This window comes from Prunus avium, chromosome 5, assembly GCF_965620075.1.
Source record: "Prunus avium chromosome 5, drPruAviu1.hap1.1, whole genome shotgun sequence".
NCBI classification, from domain to species: Eukaryota; Viridiplantae; Streptophyta; class Magnoliopsida; order Rosales; family Rosaceae; genus Prunus; species Prunus avium.
The window spans coordinates 14167470-14185864 of NC_142288.1; the positions used below are offsets into that span (position 1 = coordinate 14167470).

The 18395-nt window shown below is 36.2% G+C and overlaps 2 protein-coding genes, 1 non-coding gene and 1 pseudogene across 4 annotated transcripts; 2 read left to right on the forward strand and 2 right to left on the reverse strand.

Moving 5' to 3' along the window:
* The first annotated feature begins 812 nt into the window (after positions 1 to 812).
* Positions 813 to 1550, forward strand: LOC110766336 (RING-H2 finger protein ATL80). Its single transcript, XM_021969644.2, has one exon. The coding sequence runs from the start codon at positions 945 to 947 to the stop codon at positions 1446 to 1448; it is 504 nt and encodes a 167-aa protein (XP_021825336.1). The 5' UTR covers positions 813 to 944; the 3' UTR covers positions 1449 to 1550.
* Positions 1551 to 8793: 7243 nt separating this feature from the next.
* On the reverse strand, positions 8794 to 8865 carry TRNAW-CCA (transfer RNA tryptophan (anticodon CCA)). The gene has a single exon. It is a non-coding gene; the product is annotated as a tRNA-Trp (tRNA).
* A 1350-nt stretch (positions 8866 to 10215) lies between these two features.
* LOC110766329 (GDP-mannose transporter GONST3-like) lies at positions 10216 to 13874 on the reverse strand (annotated as a pseudogene). Its single transcript, XR_015835678.1, has 6 exons — positions 13681 to 13874; positions 13383 to 13511; positions 13166 to 13205; positions 12411 to 12486; positions 12127 to 12327; positions 10216 to 11964 (listed from the first exon to the last, which is right to left on the reverse strand). The product of XR_015835678.1 is annotated as a GDP-mannose transporter GONST3-like (transcript).
* A 2577-nt stretch (positions 13875 to 16451) lies between these two features.
* On the forward strand, positions 16452 to 17835 carry LOC148294368 (uncharacterized). Its single transcript, XM_088253722.1, has 4 exons — positions 16452 to 17228; positions 17311 to 17364; positions 17441 to 17535; positions 17757 to 17835. The coding sequence occupies exons 1-4, from the start codon at positions 16452 to 16454 to the stop codon at positions 17833 to 17835; spliced, it is 1005 nt and encodes a 334-aa protein (XP_088109848.1).
* Positions 17836 to 18395: the final 560 nt, after the last annotated feature.

The following is an 18395-nucleotide window of genomic DNA, read 5'->3' on the forward strand; positions in this document are numbered from 1 at the left end:
AATCACAAATTGGCATGTAGTAAAGTTATCATGCGTTACATGTCGTGATTGGCCGAAGATAACAAAATAGGGTTATACTTATTTTCACACTAGTGTTTCTCGATTAGTGGAGGTGTTCTCATTTACTGATTGATGTAAATGATGTCGTACGTATTTCAAGTTTAAGATAGAAGAGTAGAAGAGAAGCCTCATTGACGGACAATTAGTGATCAGAGATGTGATCAATCTCAATCTCTAATGAAAAGGACCCAAAATCTAATCTAGAGTACCCACCGATCATTCAATTCAATTTAATATAATGTCAATCAGAGATTAAATTGGAATCTCAACCATTTTTCAGTACGAAATTGATCCATCGATTATCACATTGGTCACTGTCCACTTCCCTAAATCGGGGATAGTGGAGGCAAGTCGTCTCACATATAAAACAAATGTAATGTCCTTCCATCACATGTGCACAAAAGTGCACCATCCTTATGATGTACCATTAACTTCATAGAGACTATAAAAGAACAAAAGTGTGACACTAAAATATATTATTAGTGGACAATGGAGATGGAATTATACATAAATTAATCGTGCATACAAAATAGCTCCTGTCAGAAATCCACACTATTTTATTTTATTTTATTTTATAATTTTAAAACTGAGTTATAAGATAACAAAAATTTGAAAAACAAATTTGACATATGAAAAAAATAATAAAGTAGGTCAGATTATTTATTATAATTCCTTTTTTGTTTTCTTTTTGGCAGATCATTACAATAATTTCGTTATTATTTTTAGTAATAGGATCAGACAACAAGCCTCAAACTGATTTTCTTCCGACCATAAAAACGTTTAGTCACACATTTGGCAACCACCGAGCGACCAAAACCCAAATCACTCACTCACTCTCTCTCTCTCTCTCTCTCTCTCTAACCAAATTCACACATTCACAAAACATGACTCGTCCTCTGCGACTGTTAGGCGGCGACTTTAACCCTCCCTCACTGTTTCCCGAACCCGACGATGAACCGTCATCCAACATGGGCTCCGACACCGCTTTGATCCTCCTCGCCCTCTTCTGCGCTCTCGTCTGCGTCCTCGGCCTCGTCGTCGTGGCTCGCTGCGTCTGGCTCCGCCGCCTCGCAAACGCTGTCACTCCTCCTCCTCCTCCGCCTCCGACTCCTCCGCCGAACAAGGGGTTGAAGAAGAAAATCCTACGCTCGCTCCCGAAGCTCACTTACACAGCGGACTGCACTTCCAAGTTCACCGAGTGCGCCATCTGCCTCACCGAGTTCGCCCCCGGGGACGAGATCCGGGAGCTGCCGCAGTGTGGCCACCGCTTCCACGTGGCGTGCATCGACGTGTGGCTGCGATCGCACTCGTCCTGCCCCTCCTGCCGTCAGATTCCGGAGGTTTCTAATAAGTGCCACAAGTGTGGCGGCTTCTCTTCTCTTACTTAATTGATATTTTCTTAATTGTTCTTAACTTGTAAATTTTAATTTGTAATCTTAAAAAGCATTTCAGTTCAACGCTTAATTTAATTGTTAATTAAGAAGAAGAAAGCTCACAGCTAGCAAGCTAATTAAGCAAGCTAGCTCCATGCGCCTAGCTGTTACAATTATTAACATGAGTTGGGAGGCCTCATCGATTGATCCCACGTTATTAATAATATTAGCTGCCAATAACACTCAAATCTACTCACATTCCTGATTTATCCACATTCCTACTACATCCTTTGTGAGCGTTTTTGTGTACGATCACTTTTCTCAACGCTTGATATATAACAATGATTTCTCAAATATAAAAGAAATAGTTAACTATGATTATGCCCATGAACGTCAAGTATTGAGAAGGGTAATGAGAATATACCTTGAATTAAAGTGGTGAGCAAAAATATTTTCACATCATTCTGCTTCTCTTGTTTTCACTTGATTTTTTATTTAAGAAATTGTTACACATTCATGAACTATCTTCGATTTTCCGATAAATTTTTATTATTAAATCGCAAACCCTAAAGAAGTAGAACTTTAACATTTGTAATCCACAGCTCAAAATTGATATAGATAAATGACATGTGTAAAATGTAGAATCCATTTTATTTTTATACCTATAAATATTTTATTTTTCAATTTCAAGATGGACCATGAATGATTTTTTTTTTTTTTTTAAAGCAATGGGACCAGTAAAAACAACAAAAGTAAATCAATCATTTTAATACAGGAAAAGTCAATTAAATATTTTTATTTTTATAATCACGGTCGAATAAATTAATTAGGAAAGTTGAAAGTTGTTTGAGTCCGTTAGAGCATCCACAATGAACTCCCTAAATCACCCTTTTAGATAAAATTTAAAAATGTTGTTTTCAGTTCGGTTACCGCACCGATCTATGGCAATCGGCTATCGATCAACCCTCATCGGAATGGCCTAAATGACAACCGTGACCGGTTCCGCAAGTTGCGGTTTACCGCACTACAGTTGAACTGCATCATCGGACGATCCGGTTTTTTAGACCATTTGTTTCAAGCCTTTATTTATATAAGTTTTAGGTCTCCTAACTTTTGTCATTCAAAACTTTTGATTATCATGCATCATCATATCATCAAATTATGATACATAACAAGTACAACTTAATAAAAAGTTACAACCCAAATAGAAAATGAAGTGCAATGAAAACTAAATAAAAAGTTACAACCTAAATAGAAAATGAAGTGCAATGAAAACTTATTTAAAATTAAATTACAACACAAATATGAAATGAAGTGCAATAAGAAGTTATTTAAAATTACAACTCGAATATGAAATGTGCAGTGAAAACTTACATTGTTACAACAAAGTTTGTTGAACAGCCCGAACAAAAACAGATGCTTTCAAATCCAAACAAAAACAGATGCATTCAATTTCAAATTAAGCTTCCATTGTGATTTTTATTTATACCTCAAATTAAGCTTCCAAACAAAAACAGCAACAGCTCATAGCAACATAAAAAGCAACAGCAGCAGGTCTCTGTCCACAATTAACAGAAATCGTAATTTTTTTTAAAAAAAACCCTTAATACAAAACACCATAAAAACTCTAACACAAACCCTAATCAAAACCCCCAATTAACAGAAACCCCTAATCGAAAAGCCCTAATTCATCCTAAACAAACCCTAAAGAAAACCGTAATTGATTTCATCCTAAACAAACCCTATTCGACATAAACCTAAAGAGAGAATAGATAAGGGAGAAAGAGAGAGGAGAGAAGAAAGAAGAGAATAGAGAAGATAAAAAGAGAGATAGAGGGAAATAGAGAAGGATAGAGAGACGGAGAAAATCTATTCTTTCTTACCAAAAGGCTGCGATCATAGAGGAGGAGAAGAACTCGTCAAAGAAGGCAAAGAGTCGCCAAATTGGAGGAGAGGAGAGGAGAGGAGAGAAGAGAAGAGAATGAGAGGAGGAGAGAGAGTTTGATGGGTTTTGCGAAAATGAGATGAGATCGATGATTTCGAAGGAATTACTAAAATTTTCAGGTGATTCAGTGCAACCGGCTCCATTGTAAACCCATAGAACTCTCCATTACACCCAAAAAAATGCTGACACATGTAATTGAAATAATAATTAATAAATAATATATATCGGTTATGTAGGTAACTGACAAGTTAGGGAAATTGAATATCGCTTCCGTGTCCGAGACTCGTCGGCTCTGTTCTGAATGTCAGACCGCCATTAACTTTTCGATCAACACGGTTTACAGCCCGAAAAAATCAATCGTGAATCTCTGGTTTTCGATTTTTTTGGTAGAAGGCCTAAACTTTAAGGAGGAAGTGAGAAAACCCACCTCCAACCATGCTCTCCCTATCCAACTTCTAAAATAGGGAGACTTCTAGAAGCTCCTAAATTTGAGGAGAGAGAAAAGAATCATAGTGGCTCCTTATAATTAAATGCTACTTTACTTTAATGCTATTTTAAGTATTTATTTAATGCTAACTATTTATTATTATTATTTTATATGAAGAATGAGCATTTATGCTAAACTAAAAAAAAAAAAATTAATCATTTATGATTCCCTAAATTAGAGAGCATGGTTGGAGTTGAGTTGAAATTTTATAAGGAGCTCCTAAAATAGCTTTCTAGTATTTTTAGCTAAATTTTAACTAAAAAATAAGGAGCATGATTATGGATGCTCTTAGGAAATGAAAACAAAATTCAGATATCAAGATGAGAAGAAGGGAAAGTGCATGCATCTTGCATGAGGAAGCAAACAAGGTTAGCTACAAATATGGGAATCATAAATGAATGATAAAGGTAATTAATTTGATTTCAGAAAATCATGAACAATCTAAAGGATATAGAGGGGCGGATCCGTGACACTATATTTTTAACAAGTTTTGATACAATTTTCGGCCCATTCGGTTACTTCACTTTCAATGGTTGAGATTAAACCTGACATGGCAAGTAGGTTTAATTTTTTAAATAGACAATCATTAATTTTATTTTCTCTCTCATAGAAATAAAAGAAACGATTTTCTCTCTCCTCCTTTTTTTTCTTGGAGACGTAATCTCAGCTGCATCTTTAAAAATATTTATTAAGGTTGATCGGTGCATAATTACATATCATTTTGTATCCTTCTGACTTATGATTTGGTTATGTTTTTGAGTTAAACTTGTGCTTTTAATAAGTTTTGTGTTTATTTCAGTGTAATAAGCTTGAGACTCATTAAATACATTTTGGAGACAAGTTAGCTCATCGATCTCTGCAGATCAGTCAACTTCACGGATTGGAATGTACTTGCTCAAGAAGAACCAGATAAAGCGCCATATATCATTGGAAAGATGCGGACGTCTAGTTTCTGGAGAATGTTACGGTTCATGATTCCGAGTCTTCTAGAGAAAGTTATACAAGTTTTGGCAACTTAAGGTCAAATTCGGCAGCATCTGCGTTACTGGGCAAAAAAATGACATTTGAAGGGCTTTCCTATTTTTCCTTGAGCTGGGCTGTATATGCTTGGAAAGATAATTCAAAGTTAATATGCTAGTTTGAATGATTGATCACCATTTAGGCTTGCATGTTAGCTATCTTGGTTTGAATTAAGAGTAGACACCATGCTTTAATTCGAATTGAACTATGGATAGGAAGAGTATGTATGGACATTCGACAACAGGGATTAGATACATACTTGGTTGTTTAAAATGTTCTTCTATGCTTAATGGGTTCCTAATGCTTAATTTTAGGTTAGACAACAAATGATCAAATTAGGGAATTAGGAACACAAGGTTATGACCAAACACCATGGCTTAATCATACTTTAGCTAGAATCAATCTGTTAATCTAATTGAACTTGAGAACTTATCTGCTTGAATTATTTTCTTTTCTTTCTTTCTTGTTTTATTTATTTTCTTTCTTGTTTTTCTGTTTTGTGTAGGAAAACTGAATTGGATTATGCAATCACCAATCCATGTGGAATCGACCTCGCACTTACATATGTTATACTACCAAACGGCTCGTGCACTTGCGAGTATCACAAGTTGAGGATGCAGCTGAATCCATTTTGGTGCAGCTGAATCGACGCAACAAAAGTGTAATAAATAAAGAATCTCACCAAAAACTAAAAGCTCAAATCATGAAGAGTCTCTTCAGTTTCCCCTTCTTCAAGCATAGGCATATGCAACCATCAATTCATCTTCAATAGTTCTTTTATGTCAAAGCAATTTCTCATATCTTAATGTAAATATTGTCTCATCAAAATGTTGGAGCACACGCAAGATATTTCCTTCAACTCTCATTACATATCTCCGGGGAAATTAATCAAATTTCAAGTCAACTTCCAATCATAGTTGTAGCCAATTTCTAGAATGGTAAATGCCCAGTTTATTAAGCTCATGATTCACAACAATCTCAAAGAATGACTTTCCTTCCAAGGTTACCTATGTATATTGTATCACCTCGACCATGCCAGGTGCTATCTTGGACATTGTTCATCTCTAATGTTCTGAATTCTTGTTCACATAATAAAAATACTATCTATAAGTTTTCAAGCATAAGAATCTTAATCAAAATTGAGCCCTATGTCTACTTTCAATGATCTAAATAATTTCAATAGTTCGACAAGGATAGCTTCCAGTTATAGAACATCATTTTTAATCATGAATGGTGATTCAAATTAAAGAAGTTTTAAGCTCATCTAATTGGTAAAAGTGAAGGTGGATCAATAGAACTTGCCTCATTCACGAGATAATCAGCAATATGGCATCAATTTTCTCTTTGTATTCTCTACCTATTAAAATGATAAAAGTTTTTAATTGAAAAAAAAATAGTAATAGTCAAAATTTTCATATATGAGAAGATTAAAATCCCTAAATCAAACACTCAAAAAGAGACGGAGGTCTTTTTTGGCCTCATGAAAGAGAGGGAGGGAGGAGACTCTTGTTGTAGATAGAGAGAGAAAATGAGATTGAGGCTTTTTATGGTCTCATGAGAGAGAGAGAGAAAGAGAGAAAATAAAATAAAATTGTTTCATCTATTTTTATGTGAGAGAAAATAAAATTAATAATTGTCTAAGTAAGAAGTCATTTCATGTTTAATCTCAACCATTGAAAGTGGAGTATTCTAATAATCCAAAAATTGTGTGAAAAACATAATACAACACATCCGCCCCAAAAAAGGAAAATCATAACTTTGTTGAATATTAACAATACTATAGTTATTCCTAAAAAATAAAATAAAAATTGAAAGCAAATACAATTACTCCCACATTGATAAAATTTGTTTTTCCTTTAAGCTCTATAAGATTAAGTGATTTGCAATATTTTACATATGGTTTCGAACCAAAAGGTGTAGTCACCCTTCTTACTAGTCATAAGTCTCCCTGCAGCAATCTATTTTTTTTTTATTTATTTACAAAATTAATATTCTGAAATTGACCCTGTTTTGGGCTCTCTTCATATTATTTCTACACATCGTTTGCTACATTTAATATTTGAGTATTTATTTGACTGTTGATGTCAATTGAAATAAGAGTCCACTAACTTCCGAAGGAATAATAATTTCCAAAGTATCGTCACTGCACTAACACTAGCAACTTTCTTGTCTTCATCTAAGCAAAGATAGTGAATTAGACCTAATCAGAGTCAAAACGAGAAAAATAAAACAAAGAAAAAACGTGTTTGGACAACCTTACGGTAGTATTATTTCTTTATTATTGATAAACCATTTATTAATTTCTATTTGGAACCGTTGAATAAAACACCCACTCAAAGTTTTAGCATAACCTAATTCCATCCTTAAAATAGATGATTATTTATTTAAGTAAAAGTATTAGTGTTTTAAGCACAATCCTAAACTAGTACCAAAAGCAAAGGCACCATCTTAATAAGGCAAAACGTCACTTTTGGTCCCTGTGGTTTACCACTTTTACCACTAAGGTCCCTGTGGTTTCAATTTGATCATTTTTGCACCTGTGGTTTTTAATTTAAGCAATTCAAGTCCAATCTCCAATTTCTGTCAAATTAGGTTAATTGCTGTTACTTGTTGAAGGGCATTTAAGTCCAAAAACAAGAAAGAGAGAGGAAAAAAAAAAAGAAAGAGGAAAAAGATAGGGGAAGAGAAGCCGTCAGCCACACAACCAGCCCACACGTCAACCACCACACTCTCCGCCCTCTCCTCAACCTGATATTTCATTAATATCAGAAATAATTAAAGAAATAAAGATGATGAGTTGTAGCAACATGATGAGAAGGCATTTGGAGTTGCAGGGTCCAAGGCCTAAACCTCTTGTGGTGAGCAAGAATTCAAAGCAGGAGATGAAGAAGAAGAAGAAGCAGCAGCCGATTTCGTCAAATCCAGTTATAGTTTATCTGATTTCACCAAAGGTTTCATGTGCAGCCTCAAGAGTTTATGGATCTCGTGCAACGGCTTACCGGAAATAATAATAATAATCAAGGTAAATTAGTTGGCCATGGATGCTAGGTTAAGAAATTTGCTTTGCTTCTGAGTTCTTGGTCTTGCTCTTTCTTCTTAGTGTGCTTATTGTTTGATCATCCATGAAGATGGTCACTTCAGTGAGAGCCAACAGAAGCTCAACACAGATTACTTCTTGCATATAGATATTTCACACTACAGCTTTTGACTTTGATGGATATATATATACCATCATTTTTATATTATTTATATGTTTTCGTATTGTGAATTTGCAGTATTAATTGATCAGGTTGATTCTTGTGTGAATGTCATTCGAGCTCGGTGGATTTTGAAAACCGTTTCTTCCTACCAACCCAGCCCAGAATATTTGGAATGCCATACACTTGAAAAAAGACCATATTCTATTATAGAAAACTGATAAATTTCTTATATATGGTGGTTGTGTGGCTGACGGCTTCTCTTCCCCTATCTTTTTCCTTTTTTTTTTTTTTTTTTTTTTAAATCTTTCTCTCTTTCTTGTTTTTGGACTTAAATGCCCTTCAACAAGTAACAACAGTTAACCTAATTTGACAAAAATTGGAGATTGGACTTGAATTGCTTAAATTGAAAACCACAGGGGTAAAAATGATCAGATTGAAATCACAGGGACCTTAGTGGTAAAAGTGGTAAACCACAGGGACCAAAAGTGACGTTTTGCCTCTTAATAAATCATCGGAGATAGAAAAAGGCAAATAACAATTCAGAACACATGGAATGGGACCCATTGCATTAATGGAGACGTACTTTTTCTGGTTTTAGATTGTTAACAATGACATAAAACAAACAGCTATGGAAGATTACTACAAAAAGCTATGGAAGATTCAAGTGAGAATTTATTTGAAAAAATGTCAAAAATGAATCTCAAAATTTGAACCCGACGTGAATCGAACACGCAACCTTCTGATCTGGAGTCAGACGCGCTACCATTGCGCCACGGATCCTTGTATTATGATTGCTATTTTATATTTATTATAACAGAGACGAAACAACCCAAGAGCAGAGAGGACAACAATTATCCATAACCTCAAATATTCGAATATTTCCTAAGATTCTATCAAGTTTGTGTTTAACAACCAAAACAAAAAATATATATATCCCTTGTTTTTATTTTTTTTTATTTTGTTGGAGCCCTTGTTTTATATTTGCTTCTTTCATTTTTGAAACCCAATTCTAAGTCCCTAAAATATTCAACGCATAAAATGGCTTGGGGAAATGCTCTTTTTTTGTTGTTGTGGCTTTTCACAAATAGGCTCACTCTAACATGACACATTATAGAAAAACTCATATAGAGTCTATTTGGAGAGAAAAACCCAAAATTAGCCACTTGTGATTGTAAGTAGGTATTCGGCAATTAACCCATTGGAAAATGATAAGTGTTTAATTTTGAGTTTTTCGACTTTATATGAGTTTTTTTATAATATGTCCAGCATCAGCTTGAACTAAAGAAAGAAGTCCATCATCCAAATCATACAATCATGTAAACTCACTCAAAGAGCATGGTGTGCTCTTGGACTATGAGCAACCTTTGTTTGCTAAACGTTGTCTGTATTGAATCACCAAGGAACAAAAAGACTCAGATGTTTTTATCTCATTGACAATATTACCTTCTTCTATTGCAACTATACATTCCTCCTCAGCCAACACCATTTGAACATCAGCAAGAGCATCAAAGTCCAAAAATAAGATCATCAAGAAAACCAGCTCTTGAGCAAAAAGAAGACCATAGAGCATAGCCAGAGCACAGCTACCATGTTGATTTATGAATTTAGTTCGGTGGGAGTAAAAGTTAAGGCTCAAGTAATAAGACACTTCCCATGAACCCTAAATTTGAGGGAGTGGAGGGAATCAACATGATATCCACTACCATTGAACATGGAGATAAATAAGGGATTTTGGACTCCAAATTCAAGGGTTCAGTGCCTATAAAAAGCCAACTAATCCTCCAGCATAAGGGAAGAAAGGGATGATTGATTCTACTGAAATATTCCTGAACAAACACTAACTCGAGATTCGGAGTGTTTTCTTACAAGTACCCCCCTCCTCACTCACTGTTGATAATCAAAGATGGTGTCTAGCTTCTCAACATGGAAATTAAATTACTTGTTGAAAGACCCAAAATTTCCTGCTCCAACAAACTCAAACAAAACAATTTATGACAATAACACTTCACCACTATATATAGTTGTATTTAATCCAAAAGTTTTCCTGTAATTTTATTTTATTTTATTTATTTGGGGTAGGGAGGGGAAGAGGAAATTCCATAAATTTTGGTGTACATGTATCAGAAGGCATGAAAAACCTTGATAAAAATGGATAATAGAGACTATAGCAAAACATGCATCACCTATTCTAAAATATAATCCTCAAACCAATATATGTTCTTTTTGTTAAATTACAAACCAGTAAACCAAACCCTTTAATACTCATTCAAAAATGTTACACAGAATTGCGAACTGCTTACAACACTATCTCCCATGATTTTTACACGCACACTGAAAAAAATAAGCTTTGAGGGTAAACAAGGAACATTCTGATATTTGCAGGCATGTCTTTAGACATCCCGCATCCTTACAACAAATAAGGCATTGCTATTGCTACTGGGACTTTTTTATGAGTATAAATTTACAGAACAAAAGAATGCAACATTTCATCTGACAGGGTGTTCTCCGGTCGAATAATGCTGCAGATGAGGCTTAAGAAATTAATCATCAGTACAAAGAATTTTGTGGCTGAAAAATATAACTCATTTAACCAAGTTGTCTTTTAACCCACATGTCGATCATAGTGTTTTGTCAAACACAAATTGTCTTTAACTCAATAAATCTGAATTGGAGAAAAATAAAATCCAGAAGCCACAAAAAAAAAGAGGGAACAATATTACCTTGAAAAAAGCCGTCTGTCATTTTCCCCCTTCAGATTCAACAGTCCATTTCTCATTGTTATTGTTTTCTAAGCTGCTTTTCATTTCAATTAACTTTTGTTGTTCTTCCTCAGTCTCTTGTGCTTTTACTTGATTCACATCCTTAGGCTTCTTGCTTGTAGATTGCTGATACATAACACCACCTGCCAAGCATATCAACAGGCCCACTGTACCAACAAAGGTTGAATGTTTGTCCCAAATAACCAGATTAATCACAACAGTTAATAATTTGTTCACTATACCAAGAACAGTAAATCCAGTTGCAGAAATAGCCCTTCGGCAAGAAAACCCAAAGAAAGAGATGGATAAACCAAATAAACATGATAACCCCACTGGCAAAAGCACCCCAAGAGAATACCAATCCGATTCATCTGAGATTTCATGCTGAATCTTCTTCAATTCATCCATTACAAGTAGTTCCAACGGAAACAGTAGAAGAGCCTCAAGATTGTTATACAGTACAAGACCCCATGTATTTAAACCAATGGTCATTACCACATGCTTTATGTAGACAAAGTCTATGGGCATGCTTACCAAGTAAGCTAGAGCCCAACTATAAGCCGTTACTCTGGTAATCCGTTAGTACAAAAATCACACTTCCCCCAAAAATAGTGGCAAGTGAGGTCCATGTCCTCATTGATGGCCATGGTTGGTGAAAGAAGAGAATCTCTCCTATGGCAACAAAAATTGGAACAACAGAATGAAAGACAATGAAAGTGTCAACATTAGCATGGAGAAGGAGCTCACTGTTAGTGAAGAGAGAGAGGTAGAATATAATTGCCGCTGGTAGGAAGCGCCACATGGTAAGTAGGTAAAGCGAATCATACTCTATCAACTTAAGCCAGCCACAAACGAGGACCCCAATAACACTTGTAAAATACTGTAAAGCAGTTAGTGCCCCAGGATAAGGAAATTTCACGACAGCCCATTTGTTGATGATGGAAAGCAACGATGCAGATAAGCAGTAGCCAGCGGCTACCCCATAGACTGAGATTTGCTGGAGTAAAACACTATACCAGTTTGATTGGGTATTACCGAAGAGAGTAGGGGAACTAGAACTACCCTGGACCTGACGGCCCTGACCAGCTTCAGGATTCACCACACCATTATTATTAGGCATCTATCACAGGATCAAAAGATTCTGTCAGTCCATCAAGAAAAACAGGATAGGGAAAATGCGCCTGGTTGCCAGGACCACAGGGTGCATAGACTTCTGGGTAAAATTATTTGCACAATTTGGAAACAAATGTTTAACAGAAAAATCAGGAAAGAATAGCAACACCTTTCTCATGGGCACTTCAGCTTCATCCCTCTTCCCAGCTTCACCAAGGGCCTCCACTTGTTCAAGCAACTTCTTTAATTTTTCCTCCACAACAGACAACTGTTCAAACTGTTCAGTTGACAGTGGACTTGGCGGTGCAGGTTCCACCTCCTGATGACGGCGTTCTCGCTCACGCCTTACTCTTCTATCCAAATCCATCACCTGCAATGCAAGTAGAATAAGACAAAGACATATATGTGAATAATTTGAGATCATAAGGCCCACTGGCTAGAAGTGCAACTTACCAATATCTCACAAAACTGAGCTAGTTCAGCTTCAAACTTGGCCACATATGCATCATGCTGTGGGGACTTCTCAAAACTAAAATCACCAACGTATAAAAAAACCACTTAAAACTGAGACAATAAAATATAATCACAGCGCCATATCAGGTAAAAAGGGAAGAAAAAAAATGTAGCAGGCAGCAGGTGATATATTTTGTGTTTTATACGAAAACAAAAACAGCAAGTTCTCAAGTTTTCTGATGAAAAGGAAGAGAGTGTATTAAATGAACTCAGATGATAATCTGATCTTTAAGAAAAAAACTTCAACTTTTGACAGAACAATCTAGATGCTCTTATGAAAGCTTAATGGGAGCAATGATATACCCTTTTCCAGACAGTGTAAAAATAAATATTCATCAACTGTTTACATGTAAGAAAAATGAAAAAAAAAAAAAAAAAAAAAAGCTTGCAAAGGGTTCAAGCACCAGGAACAGAACCCTTTAAAAAAATAGTTAAAAAGAGCAGCACATCATGACATGTGAAACATCAGCAAGCAACTAACATATCATTCCACACATATAAAGCAGATAATTATTCATAAAAACGGAGATTGTTAGCAAAATCATGAAAGCAATTAAGTTGACATGCGAAAAAGGGAAGGACTTTATATATTATATTTCATTCAATTTGGATGCACTGAAAAGACGCAAGATGAAAACCCAAGTAACATTTCCCACAAGAAAATCCTAATCTACACAAAAAATCCAGTTAATCACCTTTCTTTCAACTTGGGGTCATGTATTCTAGGGCAGGGTCCTGATTAAGAAAACAAAAGATTTGCTGTTATTGATGTGTTGCACTCTCTAAACATATGAAAAAAGCAAATGATTCAAAAAACTAAAATTCAGAATCGTGATTCCTTGTTGGTTTTTCTAAGCAACCAGATGGACTGTTAAAAAGGTGTAATTCATTACGAATTGAAGAGCAATGCACCTATATCGCTTCGAGTATTGGCGAAGAGATCGAAAGGACAAAAGCGAACCAGATAGTGCCCACAAACCTCCTTATCGTCCCAAGTAAGTTCCCAGCCCCCATTTCTCCCTTCCTCCGTCAAACTACGTGCTGAAATTCACCAAGCAATCAAAGCAAGAATAAGCACCAAAAAAAAAAAAAAAAAAAAAAAACCCATTGAATGAAATAAAAAAATCCAAATGCCCGACGAGGCATAAAAAAAGAAAAGGCAAATGGGTATGTAAGAAAGCAACGATTAATCAGGGTTTATGCGAGATACCTGTGCCCATAAGTTCGTCAAGCAGAGAGGGAAATTCAGAAGGGTTTGAATTTGAGAAATAAATAAAAACAGAGAAACAATTTTATTTTTTTTTTGGTGAAATGGGGGAACAGAGAAACAATTTTAGTTGGAGAGGGAAGGGTATCAATGCACCACCATTGTTTGCTTCGCGGTCTTTTTTCGGAGAATTCTCCCGTGCTTTTTTCTTATTTTATTTTCTTAATTATATCCTTTTTTTTATTTTAAAAAAGGTGATTATTTCTTATTGGCTTTTTATCACAAAACATCCCTACGTTTACGAAACTATCAGATTGCATCCTTAAAGTTTTTTTGTATCACTTATGGTCCCTAACGTTAATATGGGTGCTCTTAAATGGTCCCTCCGTCAAAAAAATCGTTAAATCTCCAATTTTATGAGGGGTATAATCGTCAGATCAACTCACTTTTACTTTGACCCAAAAAAAAACTCACTTTTACCTCTCACAATTCAAATATATTTCCTCTAGGTCGTCGTCAACATCATCAGACCCATTTCTATGCTTTTTCTTTGAAATAAGGTTTTTCAGTCGTGGGAAATTGGGCGGTAAAGCTCATCTGCAAAAGTGATTGAGAGAAGATGGATGAGGCAAATGAAAACTATCGAAAAGGGGGAAAGGCTCCAACGTATAAAGGTAAGAATCTTTTGAAGAGTGAAAAAGCAAAGTGTTCATATTTGACTATTTGCTTCTGATGAGAATTTTTATGCTTTAACCTGTGGCTTTATGCTTTGGGTGTGGTCCATATTTGACTAGTTTGTGTCATATTCAAACATGGGGGTTTGTTTATTGTTTTGTTGCTTTGGTACTTTGGCTGTTGTCAGTGTGTGGTTGTGGTTTGTCATATATGGTTTGTTTTCATGTGGTTGGTGTACGTATTTATTATAGAAAGGCTTTGAAATAGGTAATGAAGGAAAAAAAACAGACTTCAATTCTTGGGATTAATTGTTTGTTATGGCAGATCCTGACAAGCTTACTCTTGAGATTCACTATGGAGGTACACTGATGCAAGTAGCTGTCGGAAAAGGGGATGAATATTGTGGAGGGGAGGTTGTGTGTCTTGACAATATAGATGGAGATAAATTATCGTGGATTGAGCTGGTTAGGATTGCAAAAGAAATAGGTTATACAGGGGAGAACATATGCTTTTACTACAAGTTGCCTCGTGATAAGGATTACAAATTAATAGGTAATGATAAAAATGTGTTGCAGATGGTTGCAGAAAGGCCTAACAGCAAAATTATCCCTCTATATGTTGTTTCATTTGATGTGGCACTTTATGAGTTGTCATGGCAAGGTCAGCATGGGGATTTACTAAGTGAAACAGCAAGTGGCACCTACAAAGAAGCTGAAGGTCAGAACGGGGAATATGAAGGGCAAAATGAGGGACAAGATGGTAATGGTACAAAAAATGGAGAAGTTAATATGCAGGAAGAAAGGGAAAGAGCTGGGAATGCTAGTGAAAATGAAGAGAGTGATGAAGAAGATGATACAGAGTTCATAGATAGTGACTATGAGCAAGACACAGATGCAGAAGAGGTGGAGGTTGATGATACAATGTTTGAGGAGTGCATTGACAATCCAATTGAAGAAGAGCCTGAAGAAATGGGTTATGCAGGGGAGATTTCAGATGATGTCCAGAATTCAGAAGATCTTCATAGCAAACAAGACAATGATGACGAGTGTGATGAGAATGGTGAAGTCACCAGCAATAGGAGGAAAAGAAATGTTCCAAACTTCAGACAATGGAGGAGAGAAGCTATGCTAAAAAATCCAACCTTTGATATTGGGATGCACTTTGCCAACAAAACAGTATTTAAAGAGGCTGTGCAACACTATACTTGCATGGTAGGGAAGAACATATGGTTTAAAAAGGATGACAAACAAAGAGTAAGGGTTGCATGTGAGGTGGGCTGCCCTTTTGTGATATTTGCTTCGAGAATTGATGACTCACCAACAATGGTCATCAAAACCATGAATTTGGAGCACGAGTGTTCAAGGGATCAGAGAAATTATTGGCTGAATTCTACTTTTTTTGCTCAAAGGTATGCAAATGAGTTAAGGGCTGATCCGGATTGGTCAGTTCCTGGATTTACAGCTGCAATTCAGAGAGATTTTGGCTTGGAGCCGAGTATGCAACAAATATATAGAGCTAAGCTGAAGGCAACGAAGTTAAACAAAGGTAGTTTTGTTGAGCAATTCCACAAGCTGCACGATTACTGTGAGGAATTGAAGAGGGCAAATCCAAGAAGCACAGTTTTGCTTAAAACTGAGTTGGATGGTGGTCAAAGAAGGTTTCATAGGCTGTATATTTGTTTGGAAGCATGCAAGACTGGATTTTTGCAAGGTTGTAGGCCTGTAATTGGTATGGATGGGTGTTTCATTAAGGGACCACATCTTGGTCAGTTATTGGCAGCAGTAGGGATTGATGGGAACAATGGAATGTTCCCGCTAGCTTATGCTGTTGTAGAGATAGAGAATAAAGAGACATGGGACTGGTTCATAAGAAATCTGATGGCGGACTTAGCCATTGAAAATGGACATGGTTATGCTTTCATTTCAGATAAACAAAAGGGTTTAGGACTTGCCCTTGGTGATTTACTTCCCAATGCAGAACATAGGCATTGTGTCCGTCATTTTTACAACAATTTCAAGACTTCACATAGTGGCCTGACATTGAAACAACTTATGTGGGATGCAGCTAGGGCAACAACAATCCCTTGGTGGCAATGCCATATGGAGAGGATGAAGCAAGAGAGTGAAGTTGCTTGGAAGTGGTTGCACCCAAAATCTGCAGTTCATTGGAGTAGATCACACTTTAGAACCCAGTATAAGTATGATATTTTGCTGAATAATCTTTGTGAGGCTTTCAATTCTTCAATATTAAAGGCAAGGGACAAGCCAATTCTTTCAATGCTTGAGGGTATAAGGACAAATCTCATGGTGAGGATGGCAAACAGGAGGGTTGCAGCTTGGAAGTGGAAAAGGCATGTTGGTCCAAGGATTGAACAAATTATGGAGAAGAACAAGCTGGAGGCTGGTTATTGTATTCCTACTTTGTCTGGGGATATGAAGTATCAAGTCACAAATATGCATGGGGGGCAATTTGCAGTGGATCTTGCAATAAAAACATGCTCATGTAGGAGATGGGATCTTTGTGGGCTCCCATGTCCACATGCAATCAGTTGCATTCTTAGAAGGAAGCATGACCCTTACTCATATGTAGATGAGTGCTACAAAAGGGAAGCTTATCTTAAGTGCTATAACCCTATTATTTCTCCAATGCCTAGCATGGATCAGTGGCTAAGCACTGGTCCTCACCCATTGTTGCCTCCTCTATTTAAGAAGCAAACTGGGAGGCCAAGAAAGAAAAGGGCTAGGGAGCAGGGTGATCCACCAGCTGCAACCAAAGGAAACAAACTATCTAAGTGGGTTCATGAAAAATTTAGTTGCAGCAAATGTGCCCAAGCTGGCCATAATAAGAAAACATGTGGCAAATCAACAAGTCAACAGGTATATTATATTCTTACTTCAAGGAATTATATTATTCATTTGCTTATTGATTAATTACTAAAATTCTTCATATGCTTTGCAGCCTCCAAGTGCCCAAGTGGTCCCTAAACCTAGACAAAGGAAACCAAAACTTAAGGTTTTACAAAATCGTTGTATTGTGATTAAAATAGTTCTAATTATTGTATTATAGTTTGACTTTAATTGTTGTCTAGGTGGCAAGAGGAGGGAGGAAAATACAGCAATCAAGGTCAAACTCTAATGCTCCAACGGGAACAAGTATTTCACAACCTTCTCTAGCAGTTGTCAGGTTTTCACAACCCTCTCCAGCACCTCAAGTGGCATCACAACCTCCTACTGCACACAATTCTTCATCCCAGCAAGCCTCAACATCACAAACTGTCCAAAGAAGGAAATTAAAGTCTCCAGCAAAGAAAGGAAGGCCATGGAGAGTTTGAGATGATGTTTTATGGAACTGTAATTGGAAGTGGTCTAAGGTTTTTGATGTATGATATTGTTTTTTGATGGAAGCTTTCTAGGGGTTAAAGTGATGGAACTGAAAGTGGTTTTTGATGGAAGTGGTCTAGGATTTTTGTATGTATGGAAGTGAAATCCTACTTTCTGACCCCAAAAAAAAGGAAGTGATTTTTGATGGAAGTCATGTAGGGGTTAATGTGATGGAACTGAATGTGGTTGATGATGTAATTGAAAGTAGTTTTTTATGTATGGAAGTGGTTTTTGATGTATGCAGTTGGTTCAATTTGTTCATAGTGGTTGGTAGTTTAGTTTATTCAATTTGTTCAACGTGAGTTGTTTATAGTCCAATTTGTTTTTGTTATTCCCTTTCATTTTTAGCGCTTTTAGCATGTGAAAATGAACAGCAGCTTTAGTTGCCCGCCAATTCCAATAAGAAATGGAGGGAAATGGTTCCAAATTGGTGGCAAATAGGTCTAAGGCATTGAAGAGGTCAAAGGGATTGATTTGACGATTATATCCCTCATAAAATAGGGATTTAACAGATTTTTTGACGGAGGGACTATTTAAGAGCACCCATATTAACGTTAGGGACCATTTGTGATACAAAAAAACCTTAAGGATGCAATCTGATAGTTTCGCAAACGTCAGGGACGTTTTGTGATAAAAAGCCTTTCTTATTTGTGAATTGAAGTT